General features: G+C 59.1%; 1 protein-coding gene across 3 annotated transcripts; it reads right to left on the reverse strand.

The window, feature by feature from the left end:
* Positions 1-201: 201 nt before the first annotated feature.
* Positions 202-19,061, reverse strand: Slc26a11 (solute carrier family 26 member 11). 3 transcript variants are annotated; one of them, XM_078041495.1, is made up of 18 exons: positions 18,946-19,061; positions 17,666-17,901; positions 16,950-17,142; positions 16,560-16,645; positions 14,725-14,804; positions 13,802-13,944; positions 10,281-10,456; positions 9,854-9,926; positions 6,910-6,960; positions 4,950-5,010; positions 4,408-4,463; positions 4,065-4,205; positions 3,063-3,190; positions 2,713-2,812; positions 2,335-2,468; positions 1,916-1,988; positions 1,029-1,138; positions 202-346 (listed from the first exon to the last, which is right to left on the reverse strand). In XM_078041495.1, the coding sequence occupies exons 2-17, from the start codon at positions 17,897-17,899 to the stop codon at positions 1,047-1,049; spliced, it is 1,821 nt and encodes a 606-aa protein (XP_077897621.1). In that variant the 5' UTR covers positions 17,900-17,901; positions 18,946-19,061; the 3' UTR covers positions 202-346; positions 1,029-1,046. The 3 variants fall into 3 exon arrangements, with proteins under 3 accessions (XP_077897621.1, XP_077897620.1, XP_005332692.2); XM_078041494.1 differs by lacking the exon at positions 202-346 and adding an exon at positions 348-729; XM_005332635.5 differs by lacking the exon at positions 202-346 and having other exon boundaries at positions 348-1,138.
* Between the last annotated feature and the right edge of the window lies 1 nt (position 19,062).

Consider the following 19,062-nt stretch of genomic DNA (forward strand, 5'->3'; position numbering starts at 1 on the left):
AGGAGGATCCAAGGTCAAGGCCAGCCTCAGCAACTTAGCCAGACCCTGTCTCAAAATTTCTAAAAAAAATCAATACAAAGGGCTGGGTGTGGTCAGTGGCTCAACACCCCGGATTCAATCCCCAGTACCACCAAAACAATCGCACCCTCAAAATAAAACAAAAACCAACAAGGATTTTAAGCAAAACATTTCAGTCCAAAATCCAGGTACAGCACTCCTCGCCCACCAGGTGCAGCAAAACCCTGTTCCTTCTCTGTCACTTGGTCTGTCACTCTGGAGGGCTCTTGCCAAGCCACTCTTCCAAAAGGTCCATTCCCCAAGGACAGGCAGAACACGGGAGTCCCACCTGGGGGTCAAGAACATTTATTCTGACACTATTCGTCATCACAGTAAGTAATTCACAGTAAATGACAGGAGAAAGTGGGTCACAGAGCACCATGAAGGGAGCACGGGGAGCCGGGAGCCCGCCCCGGTGCTGACCCAGGTGTGTGTTCCAGGGAGCAGGAAGTTCTGGGTGATCACCAGAGTGGACCTGGGGCGGTTCCTGCATTTTTTACAATAGACGTTTATGATTTTTACAAAACACCAAAGCTATCACTTAAATTTAAAGAACAGAACATCTCCAACAGACTTGAAGTCCTTGCACCCCTCGGTGTCCTCGGGGCCACAGACGGATGCCGCATCAAGATCTGCCATCCAGACACGGCCTCCCACTCCTCCCGGGAGCTCCTGCGGGAACCAGGGCAGGTGCTGGGACAGCACTCCTCGCCCACCAGGCGCAAACCCTGTTCCTCCGCTGTCACTTGGTCCGTCACTCTGGAGGGCTCTTGCCAAGCCACTCTCCTACAAAGGTCTGTGCCCCGGGACAGGCAGAACACGGGAGTCCCCCCTGGGGCTGTCCACGGGCTGCCTCTCCCTCTGGGGCCACCTCCGCCCTTCTCATCCCCTTCAGGCCAGCGTGACTATCAGACGACATCCGGTATCCAATCACAGTGACAGGGACCTGCCGGGCGGGCGACCTCCCACACCTGATGCGCCCAGGCTGGTCACGCCTTCAGCAGGGCGACCTTGTGCTCGGGGACAGGGTCTCCACAGCTGTTGTAGGGCTGGGTCCCTGCGTCCTGCTGCAGGTGATTCTCTGCAAGACACAAGACGTTCAGGCTCTCAAAGGGCAGAGCTGAGGTGGCTCAGTCGTGCAATGGCATTAAAGGTGCCCTAGGAGGGGTCCGCCCAGGGGGCCGGCATCCCCGGCCCGAGGCTCCGAGCAGGCCACCCTCCTGCGTGGGCCATCTCTCTGCTGGGAGACACTGGCTTCCCGTAGCTGTGCCAGCCTCCCTCACCTGCTGGGCCTCAGCGTTTGAGCTGCTTCTAGTATCAGCCCAGAGGACTCTGGCAGGGATGTGAGAACTCAGGAAGCCAGGCACAAAAACACGGGGGCTGGAACCTAGGGCGCTGAGCTGGATAAAGCTCCACCCTGAGCCACGTCCCAGCCCTTTTCCACATTTACAGGATCTAAGTTGCTGCGGCTGGCCTTGACCCTGCAGTCCTCCTGTCCCAGCCTCCTGAGTTGCTGATTATAGGTGTGGGCCACCGGGAAAGTGGTCCTCTCTGTGGGTGAGTGCATGAGGACAGGAGGAAACTTTCTAGAATGATTGAAATGTCATTTTTTGATTGGTGGATGCACAGGGGGAAATTTAAGCTATTTCTTTGTTTTCAAACACACACACACACACACACACACACACACACACACACACCCCTACAGAGGAGGAGGGCCCAGGGTTCCACCTATGCCCCTCGGGCTCTCCCCTTTCCCATTTCTGGCTCCCTGGGTCCTGTCCTGCCCTGTCTTGAGGCCTAAGGGTATGGACATGCTGGACAGCTCAGCCCCCTGGAGAATGTCCCCTGCACCCACCTGCCTCCTCCAGAGTGGAGAAGTACTGGAATCCCTTCAGGTCAGCGGCCAGCAGAGTCCGGAGCACTGGCACCTGGGGACAGACGCGCTCCAGTCCAGGGCACAGCGCTCCCGACCGACATGCAGGTGGGCAGCCTGGCTGGACAAGCCTGAGTGTTTTGGGATGGGGGGAAGGCAGCCTGCCCAGGGGCTGCTGCCAGGGGAGGGGTCTCTACACGAACGGTCTCCGGAGACCACCAGGAGGAGTGCTCTGCAAACGTGACGGCCAGGCGCGGCGGCTCTGGAGCCAGACGTCCCCAGCAGAGTGCAGCCCGGCTGCAGAGGCAGACCAGGCAGCAGGGAGTGGCCCCAGAGGACAGGCGGAAGGGGACGGTCAGGCAGAGGGCGACCAGGTCAGAGGCGGGTCAGGCCACACCTACCTGCAGGCCCACGAACACCAGGGTGGCCCCCTGCCTGCGGAAGTCCTCCAGGAGGTCGCCGAGGCCCAGCACCACCGTGTAGTCGATGCTGCAGACGTGGGTGCACTCCAGGACCGCGCAGCGCCGTGGGGACCCTGGGGGCAGGCCACTCAGTCACGCCCAGCGAGGACATCAGGGAGGCAGGACCCACATGCCCCAGGCAGGCACTGTGCTTCTGGCTAAAGCAGAGAGCAGGTGGTCTGGGGCCCAGGGCCCACGGGGGACAGTGGGAGCAGGCGAGTGTCCCCCTGATGGCTGGGCTAGGTCTCGGGTCCTGACAGCCAGGGCCAGGTGACAGAGGTGGTAGGAGTTCCCAGTGACCTCGGCCCAGCCACGTACCTTCCAAGGCCTGGCTCAGCATCGCCTCCCGAAGGGCCTCGATGGCAGGGAAGTGCAGGCCGCTGGCCGGCTGTAGGACAAGAACCGGCCCCTCTGACACCTGGGAAGGGAGAGGGAAGAGAGTCCGGAAGGCAGGTTGGACACAGCCTCTGCCTGGCCTTGCGGGTCCCCAGCTGCAAGCCCGAGGGGAGCACAGCGGCGGGAGGACAGCAGGGAGCACTAGCAGGAGGCCAGGACTGTGGAGGCCGCCTCGGCCCAGCGGTGACTGCAGCTGGGGGGGGGACTCAAGACACCAGGACAGCTAGGCAAAGACGCCCACCCTCGTGTGCCCACCCCGCCCCTGCCCGCACCTGGGTCTTGGGCCTGGCCACGGCGTGCAGGAGGATAAGCAAGGACACCAGGGTCCCAGCCAGGATGCCGTACTGGACCTCCCAGAAGCACAGCAGGAACGTGATGCTGAGCGGCAGCAGGTCCAGCCCTGGGGGAGGAGTCCACTGAGGGGTGCCCTCCCCCGGGCCCTCCCTACCCAAGCCAATGTGCCAGCAGGGTGGCCCCTGGCCCTCAGGCTGCTGCAGCCAGGGTGGTCATGGAACCAAAGCACCCCAGGGCCCTCAGGGCAGCAGCCACGGGCCTCAGCTGGTACCCGGGCCTCCGTCAGAGGAACACAAGACCCGCCTGGGCCTTCCCCAAGGGACCTCGGAGGGAGGGGAGCAGGGGCTCATCAAGGGGCCATCAAGGACCCAGGAGAGGCGGGGTACAGGGACCACAAACCCCAGACTTGCAGATCTCCTTCCCGAGGAGGCATCCCGAGGGCAAAGTGCAGCCCGAGTCCCCCCAACACATGTCACTCGGACACGTCCCACCCCCGAGCCTCGGTTTCCCTTAGGGAGCTCTTAAATTGCACGCAGGTGTGTCAGCGTGTGCCAAGGTACCCTACGATGAAACGTGACGTGACGGGAAGCCCTGGGACACAAGAAAACCACCACTCCTTTCCCTGGTGACTCACTGGGGCCCTGGGAAGGACACACACAAACGGCCTAAGTTGTGACTTCTTGGGCAAGATAACAGAGTGGACTAGTGGGGGTGAGCGGCCGAGGTGGCCCTGGGGTTCGAGACACAGAGCTGTGGTGCTCTCTGCTTTTGGGCCAGCACATGATGTTTCTTGTGATTTTTGCAGCGCTGGGGACTGCACCCAGGGCCTCCCGCTGACCGCACCCCCGCCCTTCCTTCCCATCTTGACAGAGGATCTTGCTAAATTTGCCAGCTGTTCTCCAGCTTGCCCTGCTCCTGCCTGAGCCTCCCGAGTGGCTGGGATGACAGGCGTGGCCACCGATGCTGGCCCACATACATACTCTTAACGCGCCAGAGTGTCCCAAAGATCTTGGTGTCGAACAGTGGGGCCACCGCCATGATGATGACGGCAGCCAGCGCGGCCTTGGGGATGTAGTAGAAGAGGGAGGTCAGGTAGTCCAGGGACAGCAGCACCAGCGCACCTGGAGGGGGCAGCACTCAGGGGCCAAGTCCAGCCCCCCGAGGGTGGGGAGCGAGCACTGACCGCCTGCCCCACGGGCCCCAGGGGCCACTGTCAGGTGAGGCTGACTCAGTGGCCAGCCAAGCAGGGACCCCTTCAACTGTGGACTGCCACCCTCCTCCCCATGCCCCCAGACAGGGACACAGGGAAACACAGGGGCTCACCAGTCACCAGGCCCCCTGCAGGGGTGCACACCCCCGACTGGGCGTTCACAGCTGTCCTGTAAGTCAACAGAGACCCATTAGTAAGGAAGGGCGGGCGGCTGATCTTCCCAGGGACCTGGGCTGGGCAGGCGCCTTCCCCTACCCAGAACAGTGAGAAGGCCGCGCTCTCCAGGGCCCTCTGCTTTGACCCCCACCCCACCCGGGCCCTGCTGGGCAACGCTTCCCACACTTGGCCACTACTCAAGGACAGCCTGTGGGGTCTGGGGTGGCCTCAAGGCCAATTCCAGGGCAGAGCCTCAGTCCTCCACCTCCTCTGTCGGGAGGGGGCACCTGCATGTGGGGGAGCCCAGGTGCCGCCTGAGGGCAGGCATGAGCCCCACCCACCACTGCACACGTGGTCACAGCTGAGTGGGAAGTCACGAAGCCAGGCGGGCTGTGACAGGAGAAAGGAGTCCCACGCGGCCAAGTGCCCAGCTAGGGGAGAGGGGTCCTAGGCTGGGTCCTCCCTCAAGGAGCAGAGAGGGAAGGACGCGGTCACTCACCTCCCAAAGCTGCCAGTGACGGGGTAGGAGGAGACGAGGGAGCCCAGCACGTTGGTGAGGCCTGGGGAGAAAAGGAAGCCCGCGAGAGGGGAGATGGAGGACAAGAGCAAGGCCAGGGACCTGGGAGTGACCGGGGCCTGCGCCTGACCTCCACAGTCCCCCTCCAGTGGGCCCAGGCGAGCACCTGCCCCGGAGCCAGCCCCTGCTCCAGGTCCAGCCTTGTCCGGCCACTCTGAACCCGCTCCACTGTGATGGGACTCCATCTAGAAGGAGTGTGGCCACGGGAGGCAGTACGTGGAGGACACAGCGGCCACCACCCTCAGAGCTCTACTAGGGTCCTCTCAACCCCTCCGCTGCTCTGCTGCTCTGGCTCACCAAAGTGAGGGACCTGCTGTCTCCCCCAGGTGGCACGGACGGACCACACGGGAGAGCCCAGGCCCCCAGCCTCACTGGTGTCAGCCCACGCCAACCCCAAGCTGCCCACAAGAACCCCCCCACACCCCGTTCACAACCACCACAGTCTCCCCCACTCTGCAAAGCCCACGATGGCGGGGGGCAGGTTCGAGGCCTGCCCTCAGGTGGCTCAGGCCTGGCTGCTCAGCACAGGGCCTCCAGGTCACATGGCCCAGGGCATGTCCCGAGAGCGAGGGGCCCAGATGTCAGTGGCCGTGGCAGAGGCCATGCCCTGACCGCAGTCTGCTCAGGACTGCCCTCATTCCCGGTGGTTTCCAGTCCAGAATGGAACTCTGCTGCCCCTGGCGGACAGTCCCCCCAGCTCGGGCTTCCTGTGGGACCCAGGTCAGCCTCTCCCTGTGCACCGGATGGAAACTGTGGCCCATTTCGGACCAGGAGGCATACATTCCCTCAGCATCCTGGCCTCCCGTGGCCAGTGCTGTCTGGGCTGCAGCGGGGAACTCCGGTCCCGTGGAAGGTTCCGGGCCACGAGTTCTTTGCTGCTGCTGCTGCAGGGGGCTGGACGTGCTGTTGGGAGTGATGGGTGTGGGCAGCTCTGAGAAGCCCGTGGGGAGGTCTAGTGCTGGGGGTCTGTGGGTTTCCTCTGCTCACGTGCAATTCCTGGGAAACTGAAAGTCCACCAGCCGCCGGGGCACTACCCCATCAGTGGAGCTTGGACAGCATCCCAATGCCCCCTTGAGACCCTCAGAAGAGCCCAGACCTGGCCAGGGAGCTGGGTGTTGCTGGCAGTCACCCCTGGGAAGGACCATGGGTTGCCCAGGCCGGACTGGTGCACATCTCCCAGGGTAAGGGATGGCAGCAGGCCGGGCCCACAACACATTAAACAGCACAGAGAAGCTGGGCGCAGTGGCACGCACTTGTGATCCCAGCAGCTCGGGAGGCTGAGGCAGGAGGATCGCGAGTTCAAAGCCAGCCTCAGCAACAGCGAGGCACTAAGCAACTCGGTGAGACCCTGTCTCTAAATACAATACAACATAGGGCTGGGGACGTGGCTCAGTGGTCGAGTGCCCCAGAGTTCAATCCCTGGTACCCACCCCACCAAAAAAACCCAGCATAGATTAACTAAATTTAAGATTCATGCCTACGGTCTCAAATGTCCCCCTGGAGAAGTCAGTTCACACAAAGGAAGCACAGGAAAAGGCAGCTGTAACCTGGACTTGGGGCACCCGCCTCCCACTGACCCACCCGGCCTGCCTGCAGGAGGGGCACTCGGGAGCAGCTGTCTGGCCACCCCCTTCCCCAGCCCTGGCCTGGGGTGCCCCTGAGTGGGCATTGCAGGAGCTCCTCAGGTGTGGTACACAGCAGGCACTGAAGGGGAGGAATCGAGCGCGTGTCCACCCTATTCCCGGGGATTAGCAGAGCCTCTGGAAACCTGAGAATGGACCCAAGTTAGTGTTTCAGAAGGCCCCGCTAGCTCATCACGCGCACCGCCACCTCGAACCACTCAGCAACATGAGATGACAGTGCTGGGCTGTGGGGCACTCACCGATGGCCAGTAGCTCCTGGTTGGCATCGATGCGGTAATTATTTTGAGAAGCTAAAGAAAACAAACACGAACACTGTCACCAGATACCAAAACTGCAAGGAAAACTCTCACGAGGTGACCACAGGCACTGCACCTCCGCCTACGACACTCAGCCTTGTAAACGTGTATGTTGAAACCCACACGTAAGACTCGGCCTGCACACACGGAATGGAGAGATCCAACCCCACTGTGTTCCAGAGTCCAGAACTTTTCAAGGGCTCAAACAATATCCTAAAGCCTTCGGACGGTGCATCGTGGCCTTTGGATCTTTGAATGAAGGATATTCAACCAGTGAAGCCTACGTAAACATTCCAAAATCTGAAAATCTCAGAAATCTGAAACGTGGCTGCTGCCAGGCGTGTGCGTGTGGGCCCTGCACACAGTGTGCTCGCAGGTGCTGCATGTGACACAAGAGTGCCATCTTTTTTTTTTTTTTTTTTTTTTGATACTGGGGATTGAACTCAGGGGTACTCGACCACTGAGCCACAATCCCAGCCCTATTCTGTATTTTTTTTAAAGACAGGGACTCGCTGAGTTGCTTAGCGCCTCACTTTTGCTGAGGCTGACTTTGAACTCAGGATCCTCCTGCCTCAGCCTCCTGAGCTGCTGGGATTACAGGTGTGCGCCACCACATCTAGCAGAACAACATAATCTTAACAGTCAACCAGGCCAGGAGGGACAACAGGTATTTCTCTCTCTTTTCCACAACAAACTCACATTGCTTCTGTAAGACCCGAATATATTAAGCCAAAACGTCTGATTTCAAGTCAGATGGCTTGAAAGCTCAAGGCTTGGAATCAAGGCTGAGGAAGAGGTGGGAAAGAGTCTGGGAGAAGTCACAGGTCACAGATCTAAGGACAAACGGCTGGGAGAGGACCAGCGCATTCATGTTCCACGCTCTGCAGGTGTGAGTCTCCCCACCTGCTCTACTGTGGGGCAGGCAAAGGGGCAGAGGAGCAGGGCCGAGATCCAGGGCAGCCCCTGAGCAAGCTGAAATCAAGCTCCTGGGTTTTCCATGAAGCACAAATTATTATTATTATGTTCTGATTTTCCCACCATTTACGAACATAAAAATCATTTCGAGGTGAGTCACCAGAGGTGGGGGTGCAGGGACCACGGCCTGACTGCAGAGCACACAGCCTTGCAGGTTAGGCAGGTGGTCGGGGGCAAGTGACAGATGAGAAGGGGAAAACCCCAAATGCAGATCCAGGAAGGACGCTCTAGAGAAAGACACTCAGAGAAATAGAACCGAGCAAAGAAGTCAGGAGCTGTGGGTGGAAAGCACTGCAATGTGGTGTGGTTCTGAAGAGCCGCGGAGGTTTGGGAGACCCTTCTGAATGGATGAGTCTCTTCTGAATGGAGAGAGCACAGCGCTGGGGGAAGAATGGACCCCAGCACACCAGGCTGGGCAGGCACTAGCCCCGAAGGGTCAATCACGCTGGTGTGTGTGTGTGTGTGTGAGTGTATTTATTTTTTTAGTGCAGTTGCTCATGCTGGGCGAGGCTCTGCCAACTGGGCTCCAACCTTCAGAATCAGCCTAGGCCCCCACACAGGGGCCGTGACGGGAACAAGAGCACCATCCGCATCAACGTGCAGGAGGGAAGCGGAGGTGCTGGAGCAGACGCAGGTGCTGAGGAGGGAGGGGACCGCCGGCTGTGGGAGCCAGCAGGAGGCAGAGTGCTGTCAATCCAGCAGGCTTCTCTGGGCCAGTAAACCAGAGCTGTCCACCACACGTGACCCTCGAGCTCTCTGCTTCTCAGCCTGACCCGACCTCCCCTTCCCACCGAGGCTCCTTACGTCTACAGGGAGTGACCACAGTACCTGGGGGAGGCAGAGGGCGGCTAGCGCCCATCTCTGCCCAACCCGTGCCCAGGCTGCTCACTCAGTGATGTCCCTGGGGGCAGCCAAGGTGGGAGCATTTACCCTGAAAGTCGGCAGGTGCTGAGGGCCATTGCCAAGTAGGAATGATGTATCGAAATTTCCTTGCCAACGTACCCCATATTGCTTAGAGGACATTCGATGGGACATTGCATGTATGCTTTAGTAAGGTGACCTTGCTCAAAGACCAGGGTGGATCAGGGTTTAGAGCTGATCAGGTTTTAGGGAGTATCCGGTCCTTGGGTTTAGGGAAGTTCCAGGTTTAAGGTGTACCCTGCGAGGGAATAGGGCATATCCTGCTGCCTCAGACACGCCGGATCCTTGAGTTCCTACTGAGTTCTCGTGGAGAGAAAGTTTTGGGACGTGAATTGGCGGCAGAACTTGGATTTTCCCAGAACGTGTTTGTAGAGGCCGGTGTGAGTTCGGGATAAAGAATTGCTGTTTGAACCTACAAAGCTGTGTGGTGGCTCGTGATTCAGTGCCAAGCCGAGACATTGGCATTTGGTGGCCCGTACGGGGAACGTCTGACGCATCAAAATTTCCTTGCCAGCATACCCCATGTTGCTTAGAGGACATTCGATGAGTCATTCCTACTTGGCAATGGCCCTCAGCAGGCAGGGGCCGCACGTCAGCACCTTTCACGTCCACACTGAACAGGCTGCTGGCATGTGCACCAGCACCTGGACAGCTGCTCAGCACCGCAGGTGAGCGTCCCTTACCCAGAACCCGGGGAACCAGGAGCGCGTCAGGCCTTGGAACAGAGGCACAGACTTCCTGATGGGGAACCCCCCAGGCCTCGCCAGCTGAGCTGACTCACGGCGAGTTGGCACACGCCACGGTTCACACTTCTGAGCGTTTCAGATCTTGGAGTTTCTGCGCGCGCGCACACACACACACTTTAACACGTGACCACGGGTTACTGAAATAAAAATTCTAATTTTAAAAGTTAGAGCAGATAAAAGCAAGCAAGAAGGTGGCAGGCCAAGAAGGCGGCAGGTGAGCCTTCAGGGCCGGGGGAGCATCTTACCGAAGGCTTTGGCCACAGCGATACTCTCCAGGAGGCCCACCAGGGGCACCACAGCCAGCCCCGTGCCCATGTCCTGAGAGAGAGAAGGGGACAGTGAGCGCCCAGGGGTGCTCTCCCTGACTTCAGGAGGGAGGGGCGGGTCTGGCCAGGGAGGGACCTGCCACACAGGACCAGTTCTTCCAATGGCGGCAAGGGCACCCGTGTACCCACCGCAGGACCTGAGCCCACCCAGGTGAGGGGTGTCCCCTCCTGAAGGAAGGAGCAAGCCACTGAGGGCCGCCAGGCAAATGCAGCCCGCCAGCGTCCAGGGCGGGAGAAACACCAGGCTCCAGGCAGGAAGACCTGGCGGCCCAGGGGCTGGTCCAACCTGGGACTCTCCCGTTCCCCAGAGCGAGGCCCACCACGCTGCCCACCCCGCTCTGCTCACCTGCACCATCTCGGCGAAGAAGGTGGTCCCGTTGGCTGTGGTCAATGAGAAGGGAGGGGCCCGCACTGGGGGGAGCCCCTCGGCCGTCTCCCCAGTTAGAACGAAAGGCTGGTATCCGGTCACCTCAAAGGAGTACGCCACCAGGGCCGCAAAGGAGACTACCAGGGCGTTGCGAGCTGGGACGGGGAGACGCGAGACCCGGTCACCGCGGGCACGGGGAAGTCACCGGCCTCCACCCAGTCGCACCCTGTGGCTGCAGCGTGGGAAACGTGGCCCAGATACACACGGCCACGAGTCAGCAAGTCCAGTGGGAGCACACAGGACAGTGGGACGGTGACAAAGAGAGTATCTTAAAATCAGTGGAGAAAAGGTCACACAGAACGGCAAAGCTAGGACAGGAGCATACCTGGGTCTAACAGTGCTGGCCAAGGACAGCAGGTGGCATCTGTACCGTGCTGCACACAATCAATCTACACGATCCTTTCACTTTTTTATGCAGAGTTAGGTTTTGAACCCAGAGCTTTCAGCAAGTGTTCTACCACTGGGCCATACCCTCAGTCCTAAAAACCTAGACTTCTACATCCAGCTAAACAATCTTTGAAAAACAGAGACAAAATATTTTTTTTTCCTCAGGCATACAAAAGCACAAAGAGCTGGGTACAGCGGAGCAAACCTGTAATCCCAGCGACTCAGGAGGCTGAGACAGGAGGATCACAAGGTTGAGGCTAGCCTCAGCAACTTGGTGAGACCCTGTCTCAAAACAAAAAAATAAAAAGGGCTAAGGATGTGGCTCAGTGGTTAAGCACCCCTGGATTCAATCCCTGGTACCAAAAAGAAAAAAAAAAAAAGTAGAAAGAAAACCAGCAAGAATACACTGACCTAGAATTACCAACTCAACTGACATTGACAGAACACTAGTAACACCTGAATACATATTTTCAACTGCACCAAGAACAATCACTAAGACAATATTCTGGGCCATACACTTATCTCAATAAATGTAAATAGACTTACTCATTCCAAGTGTATTTTCTGATCACAACCAAATTAAATTAGAAATAAACAGCAAAACTCTAAGCAGAAAATCTCCAACCATTTGAAAACTAAATTCCCACAGTTCAAATGAGAAACCAAATAATCCATTTTTAATCAGTCAAAGGAGTAGTCAAAATGGAAATTAGAAAGTACTTAGAACTGAACAGAAATGAAAACGGAACACATCACAATTGTGGAATGCAGCTAAAGCAGTGCTGAGAGGGCGATTTATAGCAATCCAGCATCTGCACCGGAAAAACACAGATGTCGAACCAGAGACCTCAGCTTTGACCTTAGGAATGTGGGGAAAAAAGATTAACTCAAAGTAAGTAGAAAAAAGGAAATAGTAAAGATCAGAACAGGAATCAAGGAGGTCTAAACAAGAGCCATAATCAATGAAACTAAAAGCTGGTTCTGCGGAAAGATGGATAAAAACAGGAGGCCCTAGACAAACCAGTCAGCAACAACGCGGAACGCGGGGACGGGGCCAGTCCTCCTTCTGCCTCCTCCAGTGTGGGTCCAAGGGTTGTTTAGTTCTTACCTCTCAGAGCCTCAATTTCCTCGTGGGAAAAATCCTCAAGAATCACAAGCAGAGATGTACACTTTTATTAGTTTAAAGCTAACAATTCTACATGCTCTGGGGAGAAAGCAGCCTGTAGAGTGTGATTTTTTTGTCTGTTTGTTTTTGGTACCAAGAATTCAGCCCAGGGGTGCTGAACCACTGAGCCACATCCACAGCCCTTTTTATTTTTTATGTTGAGACAGGGTCTCACTAAGTTGCTGAGGCTGGCTTTGAACTTGCCATCCTCCTGCCTCAGCCTCACAGCCACAGAGATCATAGGGATGTGCCACCATGCCCCGCAGCATGACGTTCTGGCGTTTTGAAAAACCCTTCTCCGTGGGGGGAGACGGCAGCCCCCAGGGCTACACGATTCTTAATAACCAGGGGCGAAAGCCAGAGGCGTCTGTGACATGCAGACTTGGCCAGTGCCCGCAGCAGGCAACATCCTCCGCCTCAGTCATCCCCAGGCCAGCCGCTGGGCAACTGGGGACCACCCTAAGCCGAAGCTGGCTGAAACCTCTCAGCTGGCTGCTCCACCGCTGGCCCTGCCCAGCCTCACCTTCATCCCACCAGCCACCATAAAGGCCTGGCCCCCCCTCCCACCTTCTTCCTCCTGGTGGGAAAGAGTGTTTTTCCCACTTGGTTGAGAGGCCCGCTGCACCCCCTGCTTCAGGACCTGTGACCATGACCAAGTCTGGGTTTCCTTGAGCCTCTCCTGCCTCCTCCCCTGGCCCCACCTGACCAAGCCTCTCACAGGAGAATACAAAACAAGTCCCCGGGAAACTCAGGGCAGCACTCCCCACACTCGGTGTGCCTGGGAATCTCCGGGGGTCCCCAGCAGATGCAGAGGTTAATTCTGCCCCCTGGGTGGGGCCTGAGGGTGCCAGGCTGCTGGTTGGGGCCACACTGCAGCATCCAGTGTCAGACAACAGCATTTCCACAGGGGCTACTGTCACAGATTCACAGACCACTGAACTGCGGCTCAGAGACTGGTGATAGTCCCCGCAAGATCAAACACAGGGCTACACTGGGATGGGAAGCCAATGCTTCCACCCTTAACCCAGAGGTCTTGCCCCCACCAAGCTCTCGCCTTTGCCCACAGCCTCAGGTCTGCGGACAGGACCTGGTAAGTGACCACAGCAAATGGGAACCAGCCTGAACAGCGGGAGGTGACCCAAGGGCAGCCTCCCTCTCCCTCTCCCTCTCGTGGCCGTTGGATTTCTCGGTACCCCAAAGCAACCCCCAGCTTGGGCCATTCAGAGACAGAACACTTCCCAGTCTTCCTGGGTGGGCCCCCCTCCCTGGGCGCCACTGACCAGTACTCGGCCACAGGACCTCTATGCCCATCCTGGCAACCAGAGCACAGAATGCACAGGGAGAGGGTTCCTCCTGCGTAAAAATGGCCTTTCAGCAGCCAACGGCCGCCCCTCCATCACTCAGGCTTCCCCAGTAGGCCTTTCATTGACTATGACTCGCCTGCACACTCCATACCTGAAGCCCCTCTCACTCCTGGCCAGCGCAGCTGGAACAGCCACTAGCCTCGGTGGAATCCGGTCCCCCAGGGACCCTGCAGACCAGGTGTGAAATCCCAGCAGTGCTGGTGCTTCTGCTGTGTGACTGCTGTAGGTGGCTGTGTACCTGTCACTCAGGGATCCCTGGCCTCTGCCCGCTGGATGCCAGCAACAACCTCCCAAGTACTGCCAACCAGAGAGGTCCCCGGACATTGCTAAATGTCCCCTGGGGGCCAAATCGCCTCTGACTGTAGCTCAGGACGACGCGGGGCTTTCTAACACCCAATGCTCACAGCAAGTCCAGACCCTACATTCTCCAGGAGGTGGGGTGCAGGGCTCCCTGGGTGGCCCCAGCATGCGGCCCAGGGTGCACACAACCTTGGTGGAAGCCGTTCCTCACAGAAGGGCCCTACCTGTGGTGGCAGTCCACACCAGCCCATGGCTGAGCCGCACGCCAGGCGGCATCTCAGGATGCACGGGAGGCACGTGATCCCGCATCAGCTTCAGCACCAGCAGCAGCACCATGCAGACCAGCCCCAGGACGGCGTCACCCACCCTGCAGATGGAGGACCGGTCACCACCCAACCCAGCAGCCCTGGGTCCCACTGTCTTCCTGGCTTTCACTGAAAGGCTCTCTCTCAATTGCTCTTCCTGTGTTCTCCCAACCGCTCTGCGTCCCCCTTCTACTTCAGGACGCCATTCAGATCTCAGTGAGCACACAGCCCTGTGCAGGATGGGGTCAAGGGCCTGTCATGGTGATAGCACCATGGTGATAGCACCCGCCTGGTGTTCAGTCACATGGCTCCCTGGACTGCAGCCGCTCAGTGAGCAGGGGGTTTGGGACTATGCAGTCGGTGAGGCCCCTTCCAGTCTGAGACTGACGTGCTGAGACTATCAGTCTTCACCTCCATGCCAGCCGGGGGCCGACCCCTCCTGGACAGGCGGGAAGCCAGTCAGCAGCAGAGGGGGAGGAAGCCATCCAGATCTCCCCCACTCCCTCCACTGCTCCCCCAAATCATTTCCTCCTCTGACCCCCTGGCAGGAGAGCTGGAGAGGATTCCTGGTCTCCAGCTGGGACCTGCAAGTCTACCTCTGCGTGTCCTACTGGCTCCCAGCTCGGGTTTGAAGACCTCTGAGAGCTGCAAGGCCACCTGGGGTGAAGAAGAGGGACTGGGAGGGGCTGGAAGGATGAGCTTTCTCAACTGGGGAAGAGATAAAGGCCAACAGGACGGGGAGGGCTGGGACACAGCTCCGCTGGCAGAGTGCCTGCCTTGCATGCACAGGGCCCTGGGTCCATCCCCAGCAGCGCACACACAGAGAAGAGCCAACAGGGTACCTGGTCTCTCCGATATTCAGGAAGGTGTGATACACCTGCAGGAAAAACTGCCTGGGGATGTTCTGCAGTCCCAGCAGATTCTGCAAACAGAGATCCGGTCCAATCAGAGGCCCTGCCCAGGGCCCCTCCCACGCACCCCACTCCCCGCCCCCGGTTCCAAGCAGCCTGCGCCGGGACCCCAGACCCCTCCAGGAGCTCCGGGGGGACCACCGGCCCGTTCCCGTGGCAGGAGGTGATGGTTATTTCCGGGGAGGGGACCTCACAATGTTTGGGTCCGTGGCACCTTTCTAGGTCACCCCAAAGGGGTCTACAGTGGCACCGGCAGGCGTCCCGGGACCAGGCCCGGAGCCCGCCCACTCCGCTGCCATTGGCCTGAGGCCCCATCCCTCAGCCACAGGCCCGCCCCGCCCTGCGGCCATTGGCCCGAGGCCGCGCCGGTCACTCCCAACACCAGCCCTGCCGGAAGGAAAAATCACGCCGCCGCGCGGAGCACTGGATGGAGCTGCCGGGGCGGGGCGCTGGGGGTCCGGCCAACGTTGGTCTCCCCCCGACCACAGCCCTGGGGTCCTGGGGAGAAGGGGCTCCCCTCCCAGCTCTAGCTTGAGACTGTGGGGCCTGTTGGAGGGAAAGTCGAGGCTCAGACTGCCGGGGGACCCTGCCTGACGCCCCAAACCTGCCCGCAAACACGGAGGTGGGGCAACACGGCCCACACTGACCGATTCTGTCCTGTGCAGGTCAGGTGGCTGCAGGTCACCACCTAATCAAGGTTTTAGAAACTTCGTGGGGGCGGGGTAGGGTTGCTCCTAGGAAGGCAGGGAGAAGACACCCTCCACTCCAGCCCACAGAAGCCTTCCCCAATTCCCAGCACCAAACCACACCAAGCCCAAATAAAGGCAGACCCTCCCCCACCACCTGTGCTAAGATAGCTGGATGTGTGTGCATGGGACATACACGCTAAGTTGTTCCCTCCACCCTAACGCCAGCATGACAGCCTGCCTCCTGAGGAGAGGCAGGAGACAGTTAAAGGCACCCCAAGTGTAACCCCGTGCTTAGCACAAACACCGGGGCCACCTCCCGTGCACGTTCTCCTCTCCCTGGCTGCTCCCTCGGCCTTTATCAGAGGATAGCCCCAGTCCTGGGAGGTGTGCTTTGTGGAGGTGCTGGTCACGAGGCAGGGGTGTGGCCCTCAGCCCTGAGTATACCCTTGGGGGCCGCAGGGCCCCACCTGCAGGACAGAGTTCATGTCCACTCCACACAGACTCCATTGGGTGCTCACCTACTCCACACCATGAACAGGGCTGGGACCAAGGAAGGTAAGACCCAGTAAGGGGAGTAAGTTCCTTCCTGGATAATGGAGGGTCAGGGGGTACAGTGACTCTTATAGGCATTTAAACAAAAGTGTAAACCATAGCATTTAAAATAATATCAAGCAGAAACTGGGAAAAACACAACGACCACGCTGTCTAACCAGGGTCAGGAAACCACCTGCTGGGGGAAGCCTGGCCCCAGACTTGTGACCCACCAAGGAACGGGTCAAACAGAACCAGCCTCTAAGCCCACCAAGCATCCTGTCCCGGAAGCTGACCACCACTCCACATCTCCCCAGGTGGGTCATGTACCACTGGGGGGACCCCACAGGAGTACTGGGTGCTTCTCGTCCACAGATAGGCCATCCCAAACAGCGAGACATTCACCTCCATCCACAGACAGGTCACCCCAAACAGCGAGACGTGTACTAACTGTAAACAACAGGATGGGCTTGGCCCTGCTCCTAGGTACCCCTGTGCTGACTGGCAGTTGTCAGAGGGCAGAGTCCTGGTGGGCAGCATGCCTACCTTGATCTGTCCGAAACCAATAGTGACGGTAGCAGCGGAGGTGAACCCCTTAATGACAGGGCAGGAGATGAAGTCCAGCAGGAAACCTGGCAGCCAAGAGGAACACTGAGCTGGCCCCAGTTCCACCAGGTTCCAGAGAATGGGGAGGTTCTAGGCTGGGGGAGTGATGGGGTGGGCCTGGGGAGCAGACACTACAGCTATGGACTGATGGATGGCACACCACGTGTGGGGCGCACCAAGGGGACCCTGGGCCCTGAGGGTACCCTCTTCACACACCCACATAAGGATGGCTCTTGGAATGCAAAGGAGAAAATGCCAACCCAAGGGGCCTCGGTACCCTAGGAAAAGCAGAATTGGAGCCCCCCCCCCGCAGCAAGGGGGCAGTCTCACCCAAACGCAGGAAGCCCATGGCCAGCTGGATACAGCCCGACAGGAAGGCCAGCAGCACAGCATATGCAGGCTCGTGGAAGGTATAGAAGGACACCAGGAGGGACATGATGGCCGTGGGGCCCAAAGTCACATCCCGGGATGTGCCCAGGAAGAAATACACAAAGCATCCCATGAAGGCAGAGTAGAGGCCGTACTGTTGGGGAGACAGTGGTGAGCACCCAGGAGGCCCAGGCCTTTAACACACGTACCTGGTGTCCAGGTGCAAGCACAGGGGACCTGTGGTGCCAGCTGTGTACTGGGCAGGGTGTACCTCCCACCCTCCACCAGCCACACTACAGACTTGAAGTAAAAATGGGGCGTTTTTTCTATCTGCACCATCTTGGACTCAAGTTGTTGATGACCAGATGAAGAGTGTGTGTGTGTGTGTGTGTGTGTGTGTGTGTGTGTGTGTGGTGGGGGAGCTAGTGCTGCCTGTGTCTGGAGAAGTGTTCTTAAGACCACCATGAGTCACCCCTCTGGCCCCAGCTGGACGCCGAGCTGGCTGGGTGCCCAAGGCAGTCACATGTTATAGACCAGGGGTTGCGTGGGGGCCTAGGGTAGGGCATGTGCTGGTGCCTGGACTCAATTTTGCTCTGCTTCAGGGTAGGCCCCGAGGCTGGGAAAGGTGTCAGGCTGTGGACAGGGGACATGGTTGGCAAGGGGGCCAGACACCTCACCTGGGGTGGGAGTCCAGCCACTTCTGCATAGGCCAGAGCTTGGGGGATGACTGTGAGCCCAACCGAGAGCCCAGCAATGAAGTCCATCTTCAGCCACTGCAGGGAGTAGTCAGGTAGCCACGCCAGGATGGGCAGCCTCCGCTGCATAGCCGCAGGGGAGCAGCAGCAGCTGTCTGGGGCCATGGTGGAGTGCGAGGACCTGGCCTGACCCAGAGCCTTCACTGAGGAGGGCATCCCTAGGGGGGACAGGTAACAGAAAGCAACAGTCAGGGACCCCAAGAGAGGGACCTTGGGAGAGCCCAGCAACACCAGCAGGGGTCCCGGGGCATCAGGAGCAGGCACTGTCTTTCCAGGGGTGGGGTGGGGTGAGGGAAGTCCCAGCCAGAGGGGTCAAGTTCCCCAGAGCCCGTAAGAGAAAGCCAACCCCAGAGGGGCCTGGACCAAAGGCGCAGGTCCATCCTGCACCCTCACCTCTAACTGTTCCTGAATCCTACTTGCCTAAATCTGGGGTGCCCCTCCCTCCCCATCAACGACTCTTACAGACAGCAACCTAACAAAAGGTTGACAAATGGCTTCTTCCTGGAAGCCTGAAGATGAATTTCTCATTTTTGTTTTCCCTCCCCAGGGAACGTAACCAGACTAGTGCAGACAGAAGCAGGGTCCTGGGCGGGCGCCTCCCGAGGCTGGCAGGATGCGTGGATGGGGGCCTGTAGGCCCTGATGGGGGGGCTCTGAGATTTCCAAGTGCGCAGCATGGTGAGCTCCACCCACTACTGCGGACTGCAGCGCAGATGGGGGGCGTCTCTGGCACCGAGGCCACTTCTTAGCCAGCCACCACCTGTAGCATTCTTGGCCCTAGAGAGGCCCCAGGGATTCTAGTTGGTTCTGGAGAATGACACAGGCTCCTTCATTAATTCAGGGTGCGCAGCATCCTCTAGGGTCCTGGCGCCCCCTACGCGCAGAGCTGGCTCCAGACCCCCACCCCGTCTGGAGTGCGCCTCTCTGGGCAAAATCCACTCCTCCCCACCCACCACGATGCCACTAGTCCCCGATCCTGGGATCCAAATCGCGAAGCCCGCGCTGGCTGACTGTCCGCAGCAAGCGGACCCCGAGTCCGGCCGAGGGCCCGAGGACCTGGGAGGGGACGCTGGGGGAAGGGTCCCGGTGGGAAGGGCGCTTCCTCGGACGCCCCGGTCGGCCGTCCCCGCTCCGTGATCTCGGCCCGCCCCTACAGCCTTCTTCCTCGGACCCACTCGCCGCCCGCCAGTGGCGCGAACTCACCCACCGTGCGCCGTAACTCGGGGTCGCCTGGCGTCTCCGCAGCCAGGTCCGCAGGAATCGCTGGGGGTTGGGGGTGGAGTGGGCGGAGCCGGGGCGGGACCTGTAGTGCACGTGATC

This window comes from Ictidomys tridecemlineatus, chromosome 3, assembly GCF_052094955.1.
Source record: "Ictidomys tridecemlineatus isolate mIctTri1 chromosome 3, mIctTri1.hap1, whole genome shotgun sequence".
NCBI lineage: Eukaryota > Metazoa > Chordata > Mammalia > Rodentia > Sciuridae > Ictidomys > Ictidomys tridecemlineatus.

Coding starts and splice junctions, on each gene's coding strand:
- Slc26a11 (XM_078041495.1), bottom strand. CDS start 17,899: ATGCCCTCCTCAGTGAAGGCTCTGGGTCAGGCCAGGTCCTCGCACTCC. Junction 9,927..10,280: donor TCTTCGCCGAGATGGTGCAG/GTGAGCAGAGCG, acceptor TCTCTCTCTCAG/GACATGGGCACGGGGCTGGC. Junction 4,464..4,949: donor GTCACTGGCAGCTTTGGGAG/GTGAGTGACCGC, acceptor GTTGACTTACAG/GACAGCTGTGAACGCCCAGT.